Source organism: Agaricus bisporus, assembly GCF_000300575.1.
Source record: "Agaricus bisporus var. bisporus H97 unplaced genomic scaffold AGABI2scaffold_13, whole genome shotgun sequence".
NCBI lineage: Eukaryota > Fungi > Basidiomycota > Agaricomycetes > Agaricales > Agaricaceae > Agaricus > Agaricus bisporus.
Window position 1 is genome coordinate 6,664 of NW_006267348.1, and position 21,127 is coordinate 27,790.

The 21,127-nt window shown below is 49.2% G+C and overlaps 6 protein-coding genes and 1 non-coding gene across 7 annotated transcripts; 4 read left to right on the plus strand and 3 right to left on the minus strand.

Annotated features, from left to right (window-relative positions):
• Window positions 1–730: 730 nt before the first annotated feature.
• AGABI2DRAFT_146191 (hypothetical protein) lies at window positions 731–4,476 on the minus strand (the record flags this gene model as incomplete). Its single annotated transcript, XM_006456262.1, has 9 exons — window positions 731–832; window positions 902–928; window positions 1,276–1,383; window positions 1,442–1,855; window positions 2,276–2,560; window positions 2,613–2,749; window positions 2,830–3,297; window positions 3,319–4,392; window positions 4,446–4,476. 9 exons carry the CDS (start codon window positions 4,474–4,476, stop codon window positions 731–733), a joined length of 2,646 nt encoding a protein of 881 aa, XP_006456325.1.
• Window positions 4,477–5,157: 681 nt separating this feature from the next.
• AGABI2DRAFT_195493 (hypothetical protein) lies at window positions 5,158–6,484 on the minus strand. Its single transcript, XM_006456263.1, has 3 exons — window positions 6,171–6,484; window positions 5,867–6,122; window positions 5,158–5,821 (listed from the first exon to the last, which is right to left on the minus strand). The coding sequence occupies exons 1-3, from the start codon at window positions 6,468–6,470 to the stop codon at window positions 5,226–5,228; spliced, it is 1,152 nt and encodes a 383-aa protein (XP_006456326.1). The 5' UTR covers window positions 6,471–6,484; the 3' UTR covers window positions 5,158–5,225.
• Window positions 6,485–6,581: 97 nt separating this feature from the next.
• AGABI2DRAFT_188299 (hypothetical protein) lies at window positions 6,582–10,327 on the plus strand. The gene is made up of 11 exons (XM_006456264.1): window positions 6,582–6,698; window positions 6,749–6,912; window positions 6,964–7,156; window positions 7,204–7,378; window positions 7,426–7,512; window positions 7,560–7,722; window positions 7,770–7,973; window positions 8,024–8,154; window positions 8,201–8,260; window positions 8,308–8,346; window positions 8,394–10,327. Exons 1-11 carry the CDS (start codon window positions 6,657–6,659, stop codon window positions 8,714–8,716), a joined length of 1,581 nt encoding a protein of 526 aa, XP_006456327.1. The 5' UTR covers window positions 6,582–6,656; the 3' UTR covers window positions 8,717–10,327.
• A 75-nt stretch (window positions 10,328–10,402) lies between these two features.
• On the plus strand, window positions 10,403–10,481 carry AGABI2DRAFT_t143. The gene has a single exon. It is a non-coding gene; the product is annotated as a tRNA-Trp (tRNA).
• A 35-nt stretch (window positions 10,482–10,516) lies between these two features.
• On the plus strand, window positions 10,517–14,138 carry AGABI2DRAFT_188301 (hypothetical protein). The gene is made up of 11 exons (XM_006456265.1): window positions 10,517–10,949; window positions 11,001–11,322; window positions 11,371–11,867; window positions 11,920–12,189; window positions 12,239–12,409; window positions 12,465–12,626; window positions 12,679–12,813; window positions 12,869–13,171; window positions 13,226–13,522; window positions 13,580–13,782; window positions 13,832–14,138. The coding sequence occupies exons 1-11, from the start codon at window positions 10,845–10,847 to the stop codon at window positions 14,013–14,015; spliced, it is 2,649 nt and encodes an 882-aa protein (XP_006456328.1). The 5' UTR covers window positions 10,517–10,844; the 3' UTR covers window positions 14,016–14,138.
• A 1,398-nt stretch (window positions 14,139–15,536) lies between these two features.
• Window positions 15,537–16,963, plus strand: AGABI2DRAFT_211233 (hypothetical protein). The gene is made up of 2 exons (XM_006456266.1): window positions 15,537–16,015; window positions 16,086–16,963. Exons 1-2 carry the CDS (start codon window positions 15,723–15,725, stop codon window positions 16,780–16,782), a joined length of 990 nt encoding a protein of 329 aa, XP_006456329.1. The 5' UTR covers window positions 15,537–15,722; the 3' UTR covers window positions 16,783–16,963.
• A 362-nt stretch (window positions 16,964–17,325) lies between these two features.
• Window positions 17,326–18,853, minus strand: AGABI2DRAFT_139121 (hypothetical protein). The gene is made up of 7 exons (XM_006456267.1): window positions 18,741–18,853; window positions 18,431–18,552; window positions 18,221–18,377; window positions 17,968–18,167; window positions 17,815–17,911; window positions 17,609–17,752; window positions 17,326–17,557 (listed from the first exon to the last, which is right to left on the minus strand). Exons 1-7 carry the CDS (start codon window positions 18,760–18,762, stop codon window positions 17,481–17,483), a joined length of 819 nt encoding a protein of 272 aa, XP_006456330.1. The 5' UTR covers window positions 18,763–18,853; the 3' UTR covers window positions 17,326–17,480.
• Between the last annotated feature and the right edge of the window lie 2,274 nt (window positions 18,854–21,127).

A 21,127-nucleotide genomic window follows, 5' to 3' on the forward strand; every position in this document is an offset into this window, starting at 1 on the left:
CTAGTATGGTAGGGGAAGGTGCGTATGGCCAATTCTATAGGCTTGACAAACTCGGACTTCTTGATCGACGATTCCTAGTATCTAAAAAGAGGACTACGGAAATCATAGATCTTGCCGCCGCATGGCGCAAATCTGTCTTGATGCGTCACGACCGCCAAGTAGTGAAGGTCCTTCATCGTAAAGATGATGCCGACCGGGATCCATCCCATCAAACTACCTTGGACATGTGGCTAAACATTTGAATACATTCCTGTAATAGAGATCTAGGCCGTGCCTTTCCGCGGTTCTGGTTTGCCGGCTATTAGATTTCTTTAACGGGCTGATTGATAGGCTCTGCCGTCCTTTAGCGTTATTCTGTCCTACCTGGGTGAAGCCGGGTAAATCCTGGGTAAATCTACCCGATGATGTGGGGACTTATGTCCTGTAATTCGTTATCGGTGTTAGTTCCGGGTGCTGGACAGTAACTCTTGTATGGATAGAGTTTCGTCTTTAGTGATGAACGCATCCAATCATACGCCTCTTATGCAACCGCGTGCAGCTGGGGACGGGGATTTTTCTTATGTTTTAGTTACCTTGTAATTAAGTCGTCTAGTTTATTTACCTTGCGAGTGCTCTAATCCGTTTAGACGGACATTGCAATACTTTTTCGCGGTAAGCCTTAATATATCCGACACTGGATTAACAACATACTAACCAAGTGTGTACCCCTAACCCCTAACCGCTAACGGACCTAACCGTGTTTCTCACGCTCTGGGTTCTCAGGTTGGGAAGGGGTGTTCTTCCCACAGGTCACGTGTCGGCGCCAACTTGCTATATTAAGGTGCGCGCTTATCTATGTCATATGATAAGATAACTATCTTTAGAATTCACGCGTTCTGTCTTCCCTGGGAAGACAGCGCACCTCGTGCCGGAGCCAGGTGAGTTCTATCTATTCCGGTCCTTCATCCACTCTTTATATTGGTAGTTATTTATGTATTGTACCTCGTTCTTTGGAAGCGAGGCGAGTAGTCTGATCGGCTTGTCAGATGCTCGATGTCCGAGGTCTTGGCCCTTATGACGTATGGCACCTGACGAGTCTTTAAAGACGAAAGGGCAGGCTCGGAGGTCCCCCCTCCCAGCCCTTGTGCCCCGTCGTCAAAACTACTCGCTTCGCTCGTAGTTTCTCCTCCGCCCCTAACCCCCTAACCCCCCGTTGCTCACATTGGGTATTAAGTATGGTGTTGTTGATATTAGTAGTCACCTCGACTAGCAAAAAATATGTCAAGGCGCGCGAACCAGTGGGTGTATATCTAAATTCTCACCAGTTCCATTATTGTTGTCAATAAAGTTTGGGTTAGACATAGTGAAATCCTTGGCGTTATTAAACATGCCATCCGACTGTCGCTGTTGTAGCAAATGAAGCGTCAGTATTTGCCATAGGAATTTATCAACAAAAACTCACAGTCAGAGGCTCAGAAGATGTCACGGGTATAGGACGTTCCCGAACTTGGACGGTGTCAGTGGGGTTGGACGTCGATTCAATCGGAGGCTCGGCACTGGTAGGTTGCTGCGGGGATGTCGCGGGTATAGGAGATTCATGAACTTGGACGGAGTCCGTAGGGTTGGAAGGAGATTTGAGATGGGTACTTTGTTGATTGAGGGAACCGAGCGAGGTGGACATTGGTACTGCACTGGGCGGAACAGGAGCGGAATTGTGAGGATAAATGGAATTTTCGTGGACTGATAGATGGGAAGTGCTAGGAGCTGCATTCACGTCCCGCTCAAGTCTAGAGGAGAGACGAGGGGGCGAAGGGCGAGAAGGATCGGGAGTACGAGAAGGGGCAGCTGCAACATTGCGAGGATCTGCTGGAGACGGCTTCGGGGACCGCGAGCGTGAGCGGCGAAAACACAAGCCTGGAAACCGAGGGCAGTGGAAGGAAAAGGCAGGCATCGAGAGGGAGTCGCCTAAGGGCTCTTTGACACGAGGAATAAGGTTGGGTTTATGGACAACACGCACTAGTCACCACACCAAATCGTGACAAAAGCGTTACGGAACGATAGACAGCCAGCGGTTGATAAAGATAACCCATCGCCCACTCGAAAAAATGCTAGTACTTGAGGCCAATAATCGATCCAGTTGCCTCAATCCGAACGACAAGTGTAGACTGAGATGTATACACATCTTAGACTCGCCAGCAAGTCGCGCCAATTCTCGAAGGCTCTCTCGACATCGGACGATAACATCCATGGAATCATAACTCAGACTCTCACGATAAAATGTCGCTTTAGATCATACAGCGCTCCCATACAATTTCAGCTCCTCAAGTGAAAGATGATACCAAAACCCATATATCCACTCCGAGTCAGTGTCTGGATCGACAAATCGAAGTTTCACCCAACACGCTCCCGGCGAAGTGAACAGAATTGGGAGCTTATCATCTGGATGTTGGCCCTTCCAATTAGCCCACTGGTGTTTAAGCCGTTCAGAGCAGAAAGCGCATCCCAACCACTCCTTACGCCACCAAAAGGCAGTCTTCCAACCCTGGTCTTGTTCACCTTCCCCCTGAACTTCCCGTTCATGCTGTAGAACCCTTATTTAATAGACTGCTGCAAGGCACAAATATTCCACTCACAGTGCAAAACGAATTCCATGGTGAATTAGACAAATTCGTCGCTGATGTGTCTGAAGGACGGAACTGTAACATAACGTAGTCGAATATGGTGGAAATGGTAACCATCTTAAGGGGCTTTTCTTCGAATACGCCGTGCTCTTTGAAGTCACGGCATCGAGATTCGTCCTCGTGCATCGATTCAGCCGTAAGAACGTGGAACAGATGGACCATGGAGAACTTACAAATAGCAAGTCATTTAACCGATCGAATGGAAAATCACGATCATACTTCTCGAATCGACTGGTCAAAAGGCGAATGTAGAACCCGCCTTGGAACGCCGTATCTCCACGCCGTATCCCGGCTACAGCCTCTCCAATCGCCATTTTATACAAAATCAACCTTATTCCCTTGCCATTCGGGTCACCCGGCCAAGCAAGCGAAATCCTGTCAGCAGTGCCAGTACCACGCTTCAACATGCCGCACCCCATTCTATAATCTACGTCACCGAAATCGATGCTATCGGGGGCCTCTTGTAGGATTCTTAATGCGCATTGGCTCTTGAGTTGCTGAGCTTCGTGTCGGATATCACGGATAAAAACAGATCGGAAAGAGTCCGATACGTAGTCGATGAGTGGTTTATCGAATTCTGAGGCTTCAACAAATTCGAGCAGATCGACAACAGCATTTTGTTCGTCCCGTCTCACAGCTAACCAATTACACAACACACTGACAAAGTTTGATGCGTGTGGTGCTAAAGCCTTGAACAAACCCGACGCCAATGCCAGTGCGAGTTTTCGGGCGGGTATGTTGACTTTGTCAGGAGCATCGAATAAATTTTGGGCGTACAACGCATCAAGTAGAGCCATTGGGTGACCTTTTCGCGGGATGCCGGTCATCGGATGGTTATCAATCAGCTTTAGGACTTTAGAGAGCTGTGTGGCTGGGTTGCTAATGTTCCGGTCGCCGATATATCTGATGAACGTATGCGCATATGCAAACAATCCACCGGCAGCATTAGCGAGTTTCCAAAAATCTGGTTCCTGAGGCCAACGTGGGCCAAGTAACTCTGAGACTTCCTTGATCTCCATCAGTCTATACTGGAGGAACCGTTCAACATCTGCACGGGCATCGTCGGAATCTACTAGGATTTCGTCCTTCTCGTATGCCGGCATGACACTCGCTCTAGCAAATAAGGAAGCGATGTGTCGTTCTGGGCGGCTCGCAATGAGCCACACAAGGGGCGAGGAAGGGTACTTGAGGCAGAAATTAGAGATGAGACGGAGGAGTTCTAGCTGGGTGCGTGGGTTTTTGCATTCATCAAGGCCATCGATGATGATTAAGAAACGACCAGCAGATTTCAGATCGGGGTGTTGGATGAAGGGTTCAATAATAAGTTTTCCAAACTGGTCTGTCATCGACGACCGAAGGATGGATGGGACACGCGAAACCTCGTCCTCGACGACCTTCCAATATGAGGGAAAATTAGCTGCGAGCTGGTGAGAAATGGTCGTGATGGCTTTTGTTCCGTCGTCGCGTCCTTGTTCAGAAAAGAAGATCGACGCACGGCAGGCCACTTTAAGCTTAGGAGATTCAACAACGCTCTGCATGATAGCCGACTTTCCAACTCCAGCCTCACCCACCACCCAGCGCATCTGATTCTGACCACTGCAGTTGGCAATGAAATATAGGCACCGATCCAGGATATCCACACGCGTTTTAGGAAAGCATCGAGGAGGCGGGTCACGAGCGGAGGAATCAAATTCTGCGCCAGGTATTGTTTCTTTCAGAAGATTCTCCATGACTAGCAAAGGTAGCAATGAATGGAGGTACTAACAACGGCGTAATATCGCTTACAAGGATCAGGTACTATAGAAAGATTGAACATGGTCTGGTATAGCGGTTGTTGTAGATGCTGACTAGTGGCTGGCTATCACTATTTCAGTATATTTATTCTCAGTTGAAATTGATAACAAAAGCTCACATTGCTGCGAAGGTGGTGGTGCCAGATAGTATTGGACGGAGTGTGTGTCGTCGGAAGGAGGTGCAAGTTGGATATCCAGTTGGACGACGGACCGCGTGGGCTGAGGAATGGTACTGTGCTTGACGGGTATGTGAATTCCTAGTGTCAAAAAAGTGGAATTTATACATGCCTTGGAGGTGGAGTAAAAAAGTGGGCACACAGAGCGGTGGAGGCTGGTCTTGACAGCCAGATGGCTTATGTATCCCTGACCACACGAGGCAAACACGAGTCCGGCTCGTTATATTTGGAACAGGTTTGATGCCCAGGAGGACAAAGACGTGCCTTTTACAGATCACCGTATGTCCTGACAATGTGTTGTATCTTCGTTGCTGGCTTGATGTCCTCGTTTATCCGAGTTCTATCTTGTCAACCCTGACTATATGAGGGCTCACGCACAAGCCCTTGACTAGTCTTGAAATCATAAACAACTCCAGTCTTACAGCAGCAAGGTGTGTTTTCGTATTTCAGTCAGGAGAGAAGGTTGGTAACGTCCTACTTAGAAAGGCATTCAGAAGCGTTGATGCCAACGATTGCGACCTTGACTGCGTGAAACGTCCGAGGGAATGAAAGTCCTTGTATAACGGTAGCAGAGATAGTCATGGGTATTAAATTAATTACAAAAGGGAATCGAGCTTGGAAAGGACTTCAAGAACGCCTGCGACGAGCTCAAACCCAACGTCTTCGTCGCTGACCATTTCTCTCTTGACCTCGGAGACTAAGCCGAGGACGGATTCTCTGCCACTGCCATCGCTGCCCATAGCGATCCTCGACTGGGATCGTTTCCTCGGGGTGCCGGCATCGGTTGAGCCGCTTCCAAAGGGCCAGACCATGAATTCGGCCAAAATTTCATCGCACCTCTGAAAGGCGAGCTCTCTGGCTTCGTAATCCAGACGTCCAAAGGCATTATCCAAGACGCTGGCGGTATATGCGGTGCAGGCGAGACAGACGGCGCGGGCGGTTCGACACTGGACACCGTCAATGTCGAGGGCGCTGGGAGGGACGGCAGAGGTGGTGGAGGTGAGGAGGGAGACGACGCGGGAGATGATGGATTCTTTTGTACGGACGTCGGCTACGGGATGGGTAGCCATATCGAATAGCAGAAAGTTACGTTTTTCGGTGCGTAAGACGCCCTTGTCGACGAGGCCTTTTGCGAGGCGTTCTCGGACCTGCTTTAGCTGGAAGCCGATCTTCATGACGTTCCATGTTTCGCCTAATGTTTTATCAGAGAAAGTGATGGAAGAAGAAAGAGGGTTACCTGAGAGGAGATCGACCCAGCTGTTTACGCTGAGTTTTTCTGTGGCTTGTTGCATTCTCATGAGTTTGAGTGCTTCATCTAGGATAGTTTCGCCGGTCTGTCTGTCGTTGATGACTTCGACGAGTCTTTCGGGTAGGAGGAGTCGCCGTCGGTTTGGGTCTTTGACGAGAGCAATGCGTCGTCTGAGAGCCAGTTCTATTAGGATACAACCTCGGAGAGCATACGAGATATTATCGTTCCAGAACGAAAGATAGCCCTATGAAGAGGTAAATGAAGGAGTAAAGCGGTTAAAGAGAGACCGGACCTGTTTATCCTTGAGGCCTAGCAGCAGAACCTCCTCCATGAGCGTCAGCTTTGGCATTTTACCACCGAGCCTGGCTTCGTCGCTCGCCTCCTGTGCGAGGTCTCTAGGATCATATGCGATTTTGCTGCCGCCTTCGAAAGCTGAGCCGGCGTGGAGGGCAGTGGGGGGTGTTGCGGAGCCATTGTGAGGGGAGTGGATGGGGGACGCTGAGAGCGACGTCGGGCGCCTATTGTCGTCGTCGTCGTCGTTTGTGGTGGTCTGTGCGACGCGTCTGCGGGAGAGCCCAGCAGCGGAAGACATTGCTGGCTGGCCTGTGCAATCTCGGCGCGCCGTGTCCCATTTCGGCTATTCCCGTGCATAGCCACAGCCGTGCCTGTCGGCGTTGAGTTGACTTGGGGTATTAACGCCAGTGTCTGAACTGTTTTAGGCATAAGTTGATGGTGCACGCGTGGGAGGCGTTCCTACATTGCTTTCCCTGGTCCACCCATGTCCGAGCTCAAGTTTACTCCTTTGGAAGAGATCGAGAGGGTCAGCACTTGCATCTAATCAGAGTCGTAACCCATTCTAATACTTTGTAGATTCACGCTAGGCTTCACGATGGATTCCGTTCCGGCAAGTCGAAAGACATTGGATACCGCAAATACCTACTGCTCCAGCTGGCTTACATGTTGAGGGACAACTCGAAACGGTTCGAGGATGCCTTTGCCGCCGATTTGGGAAGACCAACGTTCGAGACTCGTTTGTACGAACTTCATTCTTGTTCCTTTCCGTTTCACTCATGACTATGCTGTAGCCTCGAGATTGACGCCTCCATAGGGAACGCCCTTGATGCCTGGGCTAACGTTGAAAAGTGGTCCAAGCCAGAACGACCCCCGTTCTCCTTGAATGGGTTTCCAATGAGACCTGTTATTTACAAGGAACCCAAGGGTGTCGTCCTCGTCATCAGCCCCTTCAACTATCCCGTCTGGATTTCCTTTAGTGGACTGGTGAGCTCGGCCATACTTTTTAGTTGTCGTTCTAATACTATGACCAGGTTGGCGCCATCGCCGCCGGCAACACTGTCGTTCTCAAACCCTCCGAGTCGACGCCCCGCATCAGCTCCCTCTACGCTGAACTTGTCCCTCAATACTTTGATTCAGATGTCTTTGCAGTCGTGAACGGCGCAATACCTGAAACTACCAAACTATTGGATTTGCCTTGGGGCCACAGTAAGTCACATCAATATATAGTCTCGATCAGTTTCTGATCGTCACAGTCCTCTTTACTGGAAATGGACGAGTGGGTCGTATTGTGAGCGAGGCAGCAGCTAAACACCTTACCCCCGTATCATTGGAGCTCGGAGGTACGGCGTCTCTAACTCTCTAATCATCAAACTCATGAAACCACCAGGAAAATCGCCCGTCTTCATTGATCCCAATTGTGATTTGGAACTTGCCGCCAGGAGAATCCTTTGGGGAAAGGTCGTCAATGCTGGTCAAACTTGCGTCGCCCCAGATTACGTCCTCATCCCGAAAGGTATTCAAGATAAATTCGTCGGATTGCTCAAAGACAAGTATGTCTTACGTTTTATACCCTTTCAAACTCTGAAATGTCTCGCAGGATGGACCAGTTTTATCCCTACTCTACTGCCAGTGTCGGTGCCTATTCACGTTTAGTCTCCCCTCAAGCCTTTCACCGCGTCAAGGGACTTTTGGATAATACAAAGGGCATTGTTGCGATTGGTGGTGAGGCGGACGAGGCCACCAAATTTATTGCGCCCACAGTTGTCAAGGACGTAGGACCGGGTGATTCTCTGATGCGCGAGTAAGTTCTGACCTGCTTTTCTATGCTGGTGTCTTACGATGAAATGCCAGAGAAATCTTTGGACCTATTCTTCCCATTTTCCCGGTTCATGATGTAGACGAGGCCATTGCCTACGTCAACCAGCACGACCATCCACTTGCGCTATACGTTTTCTCAAACGACGATGCATACAAACAAAAGGGCAAGTCATAATTCTCTCACCCTCTTGAATGCTAACGTGCTCCTAGTTTTCAGCTCGACACAATCCGGCTCAGCTGTAGCAAACGAAGTGCTTCTTCATCTCGGAAGTACGTGCTTCGTTTCATTACTGGATTCATTTAACCTGGTTCCCCAGTCGATGGATTGCCCTTCGGTGGGATCGGTCCCAGTGGAAGTGAGTTGAGCTTGTGTCGTTGATGTTGTCGAAATAACTCTTTTTAGATGGATACCATACCGGCAAATATTCGTTTGACATGTTCACGCACTTGAGGTCATCGATAGACGCACCAAGCTGGACCGACAAAATCATTGGATTCCGCTTCCCTCCCTACACGAGCAAATCGCTCAAGGGTGCGAGCCGTCTCGTCAAGTCGCTTCCTTCTCGGCCTACAGGACCGCCGACGATAGGCGCGTATACGAGAACCAAGTGGTGGAGGAAATGGGTATATATGGCGTTGGTGGTCGTCTTGGTCGGTGGCGCGTTGACGAGGCGGAAGACTCAACCCTATAGTATCTTTGATCCGCTGCCCACTATCCGTAACTGAATACATATGTGCATTGCCAAGATACATGTTCTAATACAAATGATCCAAGGGGTATTTTCAAGTGGTATAACAAGTCTGACCAGTCCAATCCTGCACCTGTACACCTCTCGTCGCACAGTTATCACCGACGTTTTTCCAAAACGCACTCAACGACTTTCCAAAATCAATTTCATCCAGATTTGTGCTATGGGGTAACATATCCCAGACGTCAAAGCGCATGGGGTCTTGAGGTAATGGCATGCGCTGGACACGACGCATAAGGGCGCTTTCCCAGCTCATGTCGCGTATGATCTGTAGCTGGGGAAAAGCGTCAGAACGCAAGAGAGATCGAATCTGTTCTGCGAGACGGAAAAAGGGGCCATGTCCAGGGCGAAGACGGTCTGAGCGTCTGACGAGAAAGAGTTCGAGGTCGTCGAGGAGACGTTTGTTCATGTCTCTGACAGCAATGAGACGGAGGTTGGGATGAGCAGGAAGAAGGAGATGGGGAGCGATCCAGTCGGGGGACTGCCAGTTCCATTCTGCGTGTGCGCTGCAAATGAACTCGCGGAGATTGGGACACCATGCGGCGAGGTTGGAGCTGGGGCTGGGTTGGAGACGGTGGACGGCGTGGGAGGTGAGGTAATATTCCTCGATGGCGCCGGTCGAGTGGCCGAGCTCGAGTTGGACGATGTTGTGGCCGTGCACCTGGAAAAAGAGCGCAAAGCCGTCGCCGGTGTAGGAAAAGTCGGTGGAGAGCACCGACAGATTCTGCAGCGACGGCAGTGTCCAGTGCGACAGCACCGAAAACGTGATGTTGTCCAGCGTCAACTTTAGAGTTCGCAGCGCAGGCAGGTCCACCGGTATCACGGGGGAGGGGGCCGAGGTCGGCAGCTGCGGCTTGACGAGGTTGGTGGCGCAGAGGGAGAGCTCAAGGTAGTCGAGCTCGCTCGCCGTTCTGCCGAGGGCGGGGCTGAGGCGGAGAAAGAACGAGATGCAGCCCGATTGGTCCCGGCGGTCGTAGTCGTAGTTGGTCCACGAGAGCCGCTTGAGGGTGTTGCCGGGCCGAGCGAGACTGGCGAGGAGGTGATCGGGAGAAGAGTAAGGCTGGCGGCGGATGGAGAGGTAGTCGGAATAGGCGGCAAGGCGGGGCGCGTGTTCGATGATCGTGCGCAGGTCACCCGGATCGCAGCGCTCGAGCGTAAACGTCTCAATGTGCAGACGCCGGATGCACGGCCCGAGGTCGTTGTTCAGCGCCAGTGCAGCGGCCAGCGCTCGGGCCTGGCGGGCCCGGGATATCCAGATGAACTCGTAGAGGAGCTCTTGCGCCCAGAGGTGCCAGTGCCGACAGACGCGGCTCATCGTGGCCTTGCAGCCGAGGGCGGCACGGTAGACAGCAAGGCGGCGGAGAAGATCGGCGTGGTCAGAGGAGACATCGAGGAAGGAGACGGGGGAGTCGAGGCGGCCGTGGGGGCCAGTGAAGGGGCCGGACGGCTCAGCGGCACAGCGCATGATGGCGACCCATATCTCGGGCGGCAGGCGGGGCAGCTCCCGGCGTGGTTTCTTCCTCAGACGCAGGCGCAGAGAGAGGCGGGCGAGAAACATGGGCCTGCCCACTGCTGGCCCTTCTCTCGCAATATGAATTCCACCGACCAGTCCATCTTCCCACGCTCCTCTCTCCAGCCCTGCCCTCCCACCCCTCCCACGTATGGACCCCTAGCTCAGCGGTAGAGCGTGAGATTCCAGCTTGGCTTCCTCAAGGTCATCCGTTCAATCCGGGTGGGGTTCATTTTTCTCATACCTTGCCCCTTTCGTCGATCAGCGCAATGGCTTGGCTTGCTCGGATGTGAAATTACCGCGTTTGGTTTCTCTTGTTGACCCTGACGTGAGTAGACGACGATGGAGCTGTGGGCTGATAATCGCTTTGTTCTTTAGCGATTTACGATGACCAGCTCATGTTGCAATCGTCCACGTCAGTGGAGCTGACGACGGAGCACTCGGATCGCGTGACGCTTCAACAAAATCGCAGTGGTGCACAGTGAGACAGTCATTGGCCTGTCGACGCGATACGCTGACGTCACGGCCCATTGCAAGAGATCCACAGTTTCTACTTAAGCTGGCCACTGTTGTCCCTTCTTCCTGATCTAAAACCATGTCTCTTCCTCCTGCAAAGAAAGATACCAGTGAACACCCCGCGAAAGGCTCCGTCGCCGCTCCCGTCGACAGAGTCCAAAAGGACAAAGATATCGACCGAAAGGTAAGCTGATGTCATGCCCTGTTGCAATGGTTATACTCAATCTGCTATTAGCTCCATCTCTACGGCGTCGTCGAGGCTTTCCGTCGGGGGCGACTTCCCTCGAACACGCAAATAGACTCGTTTCTGAATTATCTCGGCGACCACCCTCCCGTCAACGTCAATGAGCTCTCCCCAGACGGTCGCAAGCTCGTCCAGGACACACGTGACATCCTCAATACTGCCCGTGACATTGTACGCGACAAGAACGCCGATGAGCTCTTGCAGCAATTCATCTGGCACACCCGCGACATTGACCGTGAAACGCTTGCTCCAGGCGATGTCAACCAACGTCTTCCTGTCGACAGGCAGACTGCCCAATCTGACAGTCAACAAGGTGCGATTCTTTGCTATGCTCTCGACTCGTAACTCACCTTTTTTCTAGCTGTCCGTCACCTACGTACACTTCTTCGTATTGTCATGACAAACTCGGAGGCTCGCAAACTCTTGTCCGATCTCTCTGTTATTGGCCGAGATCTTCTTTCCAAGACCGCCACCAAAGCAGCCGAAGTTATGGCCCCCTCTGAAGACGCCCTTCGGCGTGCTGATGACCCCGACGAGGCCAACAAGTTCATTGACGACGACGGCAGTCCTACTGGTCCCTCGGGTTCGTCTCCTCTCGAGGTACCTCTTCCCGGAACCGGTGCTGCTGTCACTCGTGAAGAGGGCGAGACTCGTTTGCGTAATGGAGATACGTCTCGTAATCTCGACGAAGCTCGTCGTGAAGGCAAGGAACGCCTTGTCGGTCAAGGTAAAGAAACTGGCCGACAAGTCGCCTCTGAGGCCCGTCAGCATGCTGAAGACGTTCGTTCCTCCGACGCACCAGGCCAGGAAACCCAAGCGAAAAAGGCCGGCTTCATGGACAGAATGAAGGGAGTCACTGTATGCGCTTCATTTCTTATATCACCACCTTTTTGCTGACTTCTCTTTGTAGCAAACTTTCTCTGACCGTATCCCGAACCAGCACAAGGACTTTGCTCGTGATCGCTACCAACAGGGTCGTCAATTCTTGACCGAAGAGTACTTTCCTGAAGAACGACGCGATCGATTTATTTATAGGGCCAAGAAGGTCATCATGGAATGTCAGCAACACGACGATTATCAAGACTCTATCCGTTGGCTGCTCAATTATATCGAAGAATATGCTAAACATGGTAAAACTGCTACCTCTGGTGGCGGACAATCAGCCCAAGGCATCATGTCGGTAAGTCGAGTTGGTATAAGTATCTTCAGAAGCTGACGTGTCTACACAGGATCCCCAGGTTAACCTTGCGTGGCGCGAGGTCCGCACTCTGCTCGAACGCTTCGCGAACAACACGTCACTAGACACCATCTTTGACTCGATCAATATCCTTATCGATGATTCGCGACGCGATCCCGAACTTCGTCATTGGTTCGAGAATGTTGATACATATGTTCGCAAGGTATGGACTTGCGCCAATCACTCCATTGATTGTTCACTCATGTTTTTGTATCCAGATTCTCCTTGAGCCCGGATATGTTATTGATTCGACATGTAATGAGCAAGGTCGCGAGTTGCGGGAAAGCGGTCGCCACTTTTATGACGACAAGTATAGGAAACACTTTGACAACATGTTCAACAGTGTTAGCGCTTGGTTCAATGCTATGGGCGAAGATCCTGTAAGTCGTTTGCGTATACTTTTGAAGATACACGAGCTCAAGTCATATCTAGATGAACAAACGATTCGGAGAAGATTGGGCTCGTCTCACCAAAGATTTACTCTTTGATAGCGAGGGAAGTCTCAAATTCAAACCCGAGCTCTGGAACGATATTCGTAAAGTCGTTTTGCCGCAGATAATCAATCAGGTAAGATATCGGTCGAGAAGGCACGAATTATCTGACTCACGTCGATTGAAACTAGGTCGGTTACGTCCCGATCCCACGCATTGAATATACAGACGATGCTCTCGACCTCGTCGTTGAGAACTTGACGCTCCAAGGCCGAAATCTCTTCCCGAACATCCTTGCTGTCGAAGCCAACAACTATATCAAGTTTTCTCCATATGCTGCTATCACCGATGCCAGTCATCATCGCATCACGTTGGATCTCCAACAAATGCAAGCAGATATGAGGGACGTCGCGTTTTATTATAGGAAGAAGGGTATGCCTAGGATGACCGACTCGGGGTTGGCTGACGTTGTTTTGGGCGGGCAAGGACTGAGTGTTCGTATTAATTTTTGCCTTCGCCCTTGAGACTATTTGCTCATCTGGGTATAGGCTCTGATCACGCTTCACTCACCCACCAAAGACAAGACGTCTGTCTTCAAAGTTCAAGACGTCCAAGTCAAGGTCGACACTTTGAAATTCTCGATCAGGGACTCGAAGCATGATTTCTTGTACAAGACTTTGAAGCCACTCGCGACGGTATTGATCAAGAAACAAATCCAGAAAGCGATCAAGGATGCTTTGATTACCGGTTTGGAGTATATCGATGGACAGTTGGTGGCAGTCAGAGACAGGATGGATACCGCGAAACGTACGGAGGGTGAGAGTCAGACTGACGCACTTATGAGCGTAAGTATCTGCTTGTGCTTTACCCTGTTGGTCCCGTTGCTCATGGTTTCGTTTTAGTTATTCAAGAAGGAAAAGGAGGGAGGAGAAGGGTCAATCAAGGGATCAGTCAGGGGATCGCAAGCTGAAAAGGCTTCCCACTTTAAAGTCGTCAGTCACAAGCGTGATTCACTTTTGAAGGAGGGAAACCCTTCTGGATGGGTAAATAGGACCGACGAGAGGGAAGCGGCTGCTGCTGCGGGTGCTGAATGGCGGTCCGACGCGTGAGTAATATGTTTTTTCCCTGTTGATGGCGTTGCTGATCTCTCTTAGTTTCGACTTGAATTGGGAGGAACGCAAGGGGACGTCAGGTCGTGCCAATGACCCTGCCCGTGGTTTCGCTTCTGGTTCCGGTTCGGCACAACGTCCTGATGCACATACATCCGCGAGGACCGCCGCGGACCGTACTGGCCCTCACAGAGATGGTGCGGTCTTGGCACCACCGATCAATAATTAAACCTCTTTCTCTTGATCTCCCGGTGATACCTGTTCTTTGTATATGTATACTCTACTACTGTTTTATGTGTATGATCTTGGACATTTTTTGAACTTTTGCCAATAATTATCGGAACGAAATTTCTGTGGCGGAGGAGCAGCTTTTAAGATGTTAATCATAGTGGTAATGCCGCTCGAGTTTGAATAATGATTACTCCTTTTTAAAATTCTCAAGCACATATCGGTGAAATTTCATACGCCGAGAGATCTAATATAGAAGCAAACGGGAGAGCCATCATTTCCAGGTTGAGCAGACTCAAGTACAAATCACTCGGGGTGAGGTCGCGCTTAAACGACTCATGGAATATATAGAGTTGCTCCAATGCCTGAGTCCACCGTTGAAACCAGTGGCGCATACTATGTTACTTATAACATAACTATGTTTTCTCCGCTAAGAATAACGCCTCTAAAGACGTCTTCTAGTTTCGCCAATAAACCCACCGTTTTGGAGGCGTCGGAGTGGCGCTTGGCGTTATTGCCTCATCTGTGACTCCAAGACCCAGACATCGGGGTAGCTATACCAACAAGTCGTAATTTATAACCTGTTGGCTACCAGCTGCCATTACCGGTTATGCAACTTTTCGAACACTACGAACACTACCTTGCGATGAACAATTCTTCGGAAGTTGAAACAACTGTTTGGAAAGCATGACATTCATTTATGATACAACTACATAAAGAATACGTTCTGTGAAAGATCGCAAGCATGTTCTGAACGACCTTTTAATTTACTTGGAACCGCATTTGCAATTCCCTTGCTCGCAACCGCAGCTAGAAACGGCAATGTCAGTAGTTGATAACGTAAAAAAAGGAGAAGATACGATACTTTTCGCCGCAGTTACAGTTGGGGTTTCCGCAATGGAAGTTGATAGGCATTTCAGTGGTCTATAAGTTACGAAGTGAGTAAAGAGGGGTGAATGGTTCTAGGCTGAGAAGACGTACGGTGTACATGATGATAGTATGTGGATGAAGAGTCCGCTTGCGCTGGTCGGGTTGTTATATGATTCACCTAAGGAGCGGTTGGAGCCGAAGTGGTGTCGCTGAGGTCATTGTTTACGCATATATGCCTCAATGTTCTCTCCATATTACAGGGTGAGCGGCGAACTCGACTTGCGTTTGTGCATCCGATTCAAGGTGTGTGTGGCCAGTTCAGTTACATACAATTAGGGGCTCAAGGCACTTCTAATTATAGATTATAGAAATTTATCAGGTTCGGAGAGGGTAAAAGCCGCGAAAACGCCGATCGTCCATTTCGGCATAAGTACAGAGCTTGGAGCGCACTCGTGGTTCCGCTTAATTGTTACACTTACATATGGTGTAGTCAAGGCTGGCCCTGGATTGAAATATGCCACGTTTCCAGTCCAAGGGCTTTGGAGGCAGAGTTGCTCCGGTGGAAGACCTGAAGTGGCGAAAGGACCGGTTACAAGATGGATTTAATTGGAAGCGAGGGAGGGTGCTCGTCAGTAAGCAGAAAGTGTCGCAGAGCGGCGAGCTATACGAAAAAGGCAAGGGCCGGGCACGTGCGGAGGTAGCTTTATAACTGGCGGGACTCGAAGTGATCGTTTCTGGACCGTCGATACCCTCCCTGCCTCTCGCCTTAAAATTTTCTCTTCGGGCCCACAATTTCCTTCTAATCTTCTTCTTTGCTAATATTTGACTTTGGACTGCCATGCACCTCTCTCCTGTCGTCGACAACGACATTCAATCGGAACTTCACTCTCTACACGAACTTCCCCGAGACGACATCTGGTTTGAGGACGGGAATATCATTCTCCAAACCGACAATGCCTTGTTCAGAGTCTACAGCGGCCTTTTAGCTGCCAGGTCGTCCGTCTTCAAGGATATGCTGGCATTTCCTCCCCCTCCTGAAGGCAACCTTGCCCTAGACAGTTGCCCTGTCGTACGCCTATACGACGCGACCGAAGATGTCCGGTATTTCCTGAATGCAATCTTTGACTCTGGGTACGTCGCTCTTTGAACTAATTCCGGCTTCCTCGCTTCCTATTATTAACCCTGCTCATTTTTTCTTCAGCTTTTTTGAACCTCCGCCTTCGAAAACCGAACTTGTCATCGTAGCCGGCGTCCTGCGACTGAGCACGAAATATGACGTACAATACCTTCGCAGACGAGCATTGCAGCACTTGTCTGTAACGTTCCCGACCACCCTGGAGGCGTGGCACCAGCGTGATCAGACCCGTACAATACCCCCGGTCGACAATACACCCTTTGCTGCTCTTCAGGTCGCACGCGAATTTGACCTTCCCTGGATCATACCTTCTATTATGTACTGCATCAGCAGTCACCCTCTCATTAAATCCATCGAAGGAGCAGATTGGGCTGGGCAGAAACTTCGACTTTGCCCAGATGATCTACGCACCGCTCTTCTCGGCCGCGAAAAGCTTTTGATGCTTCAAAATAGGTACTCCGTCAGCCTCGCAGTTCCTCCAGAAGGAGTTGAAGGTGCTACTACCTGCTGCGGCGACCCGAAATGCATCCACACTAGACAAAAAATACCCGAGATAGTCACTGGATGGACTGTGGCTTGTTACTTGGACTTTTATCGCGAGCATGACGTGCTTATAGACAACGGTCTTTGCAAGACGTGCCATATATCTTTTGTGCGTCGTCAACAGATGTTGAGCGAAGAAATGTGGTCGGCGCTCCCTTTTATCTTTAGTTTGGATGATTGGATGGAACTAGATAGGGAGAGAGAGAAATGTTGGGATTGACATTTCTCCGCTATAGATTTCAGATTAGAGGGTTCCAATTATTGTGCTCGAAAGTTGTCGAGATGTTAAAAAGGCTCTTCAGTTTGTTATTATTGTTTACTTTGTGCTATTATCTAGGTGTACTGGGCATTATTCGTAGTCGTATCATGTTGATACTGTATATCGTTATTTATTTTGAACACTAGTGTGATAAGGATATTTTATAGTCCCCGACGTGACGACCATCATTGATCTTCGCTTGGACCCACCCCTTCAAGATTCTTTTTCCCACTTCGCGGTAGCGCATTAGTGCTGGCTCTTTCTCGGATTTCTGCAGCGGTAGAGAGCTGCTGACCAAACGCGACCTTCAAAAGAGGCCCTAAGATCGTAGGTGCGACCAGAGGAGGATTTTATCCTCACCTTCCTTCTGCTATCTGTATCAAATGGCGATGTCATCGCCAAGCCATGAACCCGAGGCCCGAACGGAAATTATACGCAATCGGGACCTAATGTTTCAGAAAAGACCTAGTTCACGATCATACCCGGACGATGTGGTTTATGAAATACGAAAAGATCGACAACTTGGTTATCCAACTAGCCACGGATGTGCAAAATGCGGCGTAGTATACGAATACGATTAATGTGTTCATTGAGAGAGGGAATTGGTATTTATGTTTCTATTTAGAACTCGAACACAGTTGGGGCGTTTTCGCTGCTCTTTATAACTCGTCAATCACTCCTTGCGCCCAGAACGTGTCTGCCGCATAGGACGGATGGAGAGTATCCTTCCAAACGTCTAAGGAGAATAAATTATGCCCTGTTTCTTTTAATTTAACAAATCACTCACAAACGGCCAATGGACCCAGACAAGTGGGATCAACCGTGGGGTCAATATCACAATTGAATTTATTCGCATACGATTGGCAAAAACCGTCGGCACTCTCGAACCCGAAGTTACCTGGGTGGTCCATCAGATCGGCAAAGAGCGTGTCTGGTTGATTTCATTCAAACGTGAGTTTCATAGAGTGACGGATGGTGGATAATAGTTCGTACGGGTATCAAAAATAACACAGGTGTCGATATCGGACTTCGAATTGCAATATGCGTCTGCGCTTGATTCAAGTTGAGCATTGAATTCAAGTATACTTTGCTGCCAGATGTCAGTCGACTAATCCTGTGATTTTTTTCAGATCGTCAGAAGAGTACCTTCAGCTTTTCCTGGAGCTCTGGGCCCTGTCCAACCCCAATTTGTGCCCTATCGAACGGAACAACGTTGTTGAACACAAAATTACGCGCTCCGGCGGCGTATAACCTATCCACAGTGGCGAAATACGTATCCATCACTTGGCTGTAGAGCTGTGTTCCGGTGTCGTTTGTATTTCTGAACGAATTATTCACGTCGTTGGCTAACACGAGCAATCAGTTGCTTGTCCATTAATAGATATAAGATAGGCTCAACTTCCGAATGAGACAGTGAACAAAGAATCGCTGCTGTTCCACGTTACTTTATCGGGGAAAGGCGCGACCTGTTCCAGGAAGGTCGTAGTCTGACCTACGAAATCAAGAGGTCCTGTGAAAATTATGCTGTTATCAACCGCAGCACCGGCTATTGCGAGCTGAACGAAATTCAACTTGTCAGTACAGCTCTAAATTATGAGCCAGAACCTACATCGACAAGATTCATTCCTGTCATTTCAGTGAATTGGACCGACCAAGGAGGACCGCCAGAGAAGCAGACAGAACTATGAGGGGCAGTAGGGTCACCATTTCCGTTCCAACCGTTTGTTGCTGTTGAAGAATACATTCATTCCGGCAATTGCACACGAGGAAAGAATAGGGAACACTAACTGTAGCTGTTGAATGGTAGTAATGTTGAGTCGTGGTCAAAATTATGCTGTGTCCAGATCGTTATGGATTGTCACACCTGTCACCGCTAGAACAGACTTTTCATATGTGCGCACAGAGCTAAATGAGCAGAAGAAACACGCACAAGGCGATCATATTCCGAAATGGAATATCAAGGCCATGAGAGGCCAAAGGTGTAAGTACTAACGATGCAACTACCTTTGCATACATCTCAGCAAAGTTCAACGGTGGTAATACCATTTTTGCAGCTGAAATATGGCCTCTTCTTATACCGGAATAACTGGATAATTCCAGTATCAATAGAAGATCAAGAACAAACTGGACCACGCTGATACATGACCAAAAATGGTCACGTGAGGGCATGTCCTTCAAAGTTCTGATTCTCGTCGCTCCCTCCTGGAGCCACTGGATATAAATTTGGTCAACCACTAAGTGTTCCACGATTCTCACGAGGTCAAACTTGGCATTGACATTCTTATGTTTTAGGGTATTCAAAGTCTAGTAAGGGCGAGTACAAGTACGAGTGGAATACGAGTGCCGACGTTTTTAGGCATCTGTTTCCCAAGGCAAGAGCTGCAGGGTAGAGCTAGAAGCAGAAAAATGTTGACGCAGCCGGTTGCATATCCGAAAACCAACAAATTTTGACCGGCGTTATTCATTCCAAAAGTTCACTCATTCAGGAAATTATACTAGGAACCGTCACGTCTCTGGATACAAGTAACTTCTTTGAACCGGAAAATTATTGATACGTATAATCTTATTATCCTACCAAGGTACAGGGGACGTATCGTGAGATTAATATCGAAGTCCAGAAGACGACAAAAGGTTGGTGAGAACAAGTGGGCTGAGTTGACTCTCAAAATCCGCTAACCACAGTAAACTTTATCAAACTGGCCATATTAATAGCCAACGAGGTACGTGTTTATATGTTTATCTCTCCAAATGCAATACAGGAGACGGAGATGCATATTTTAACCATTGGAATGGAAGCAAGAAGTCGGTTGGTGAGAATAAGGGAGGTGAGTTAACTCTCAAAATCCGCTGACCTCAGTAAAAAGTCGGCCAGTCAATGGTCACCAAGGCTTAAACTATCTTTAACTCTCCCACTTGCGGGAGATACACCGTGGATATCGAGAAAAACAAGATCATTGGTGAGAATGGCTAAGACGACTCTGTAAGTCTGCTGACGATAAACAACCCGACTCGGAATCTGATTTCCGGCTCTATGAAAGGGTTTGAGTCTCAAATGATAACGGTACATCGACTCTTACTCAGGTACACTAGGATAAGTATCCGAAACTTGCCAACCTTCCCATACCGACGCATCTCGAGGCTTTAGTACTGCTCTCCTTTGGTGCTCTGCTATCTATCCTCTTTCAATCAGCCGTTCAATATTCCTTCAAGTTGAACCGGTGAGACTAGACAGCGAGACTAGACAGCGAATAAGTGTATGGTAAGAGTATGGACAACAGTGGTACCAAGGCCAATCCGCCTTTAGCGTCTTGCATCCGATAACTAAGAAGCGGTAAGTGGCAGTAGCATGTACGGTTTCGCCGAATGCATAGAGACTTCAGCCGCGGCCCGGCCCCCGCAGCAGAAGCAAAAAGTGGCTTCGAATGTATATCTGGAGCTTCTATGTATTCGGCAAAATCCAGCCTATGCATCAGCATCCACACTTCCTCTCTCCGGCAGCTCGCCCTTTCCATTCATCACGACATAGACATCTACTATCCAAAACATCCACGTCTTTATCGTCTCCAGTAATGATCATCGGCTTGACATCGATCTTCATTAGTACTACAACTCTTCGCTTTCCTGCCAGGCTTTTCGGCCGTTAGGCTTTCTAAATTTGAAATTTCCCTTACAAGTACTCATTATCTCCATCTCGTGCGTCGTGACTACTTACTTTAATGCCTAAGCTTTTGTTACTTCATTTATTCTGAAACGTCGAGTTCATTGGCAAGGCCTTTCTTTCACTTAATGATTTTGTTTTTGTGGCAACCACCGAATTTTTCCCAGTCAGAAGCCCATTTCCGACACTCATTTTCTTTCGGAAAAAGCAGTTTACTTGCAGGATTTGAGTCATCCGCTAACTTCAGCCCCATCCACTTGCGCTAAGCTTCTCAAGAGTTCCAGCAGCAGGTCAGCAGGAGTGCACGAAGATAATAACGGCAAATACGAAGGAGAATACCTCGCGGTATACATGAATGGTACGTCATTCGTACTTGAGCCGATCGCGGCTCAGCGCTCACCGGGGCCTCATCCGATGTCCTGAGAGTGATGAATTTTCTTCAAGACTGGATTGACTCATCCACCATGACGTACTCCCTCGGCTTCCTGTACCACTAGCCGCGAAAATTCATGAACCATTCTGCTAACTATATCTAAAACGGACCAACGGTGGGACCCGACCAAGAGGTGTCAGATTCACCGATTGAGGACATGGTGAGGGTAAATATATACCCTCAGTCTAAGTTTAACAGGGTTTTACTTGAGCGGC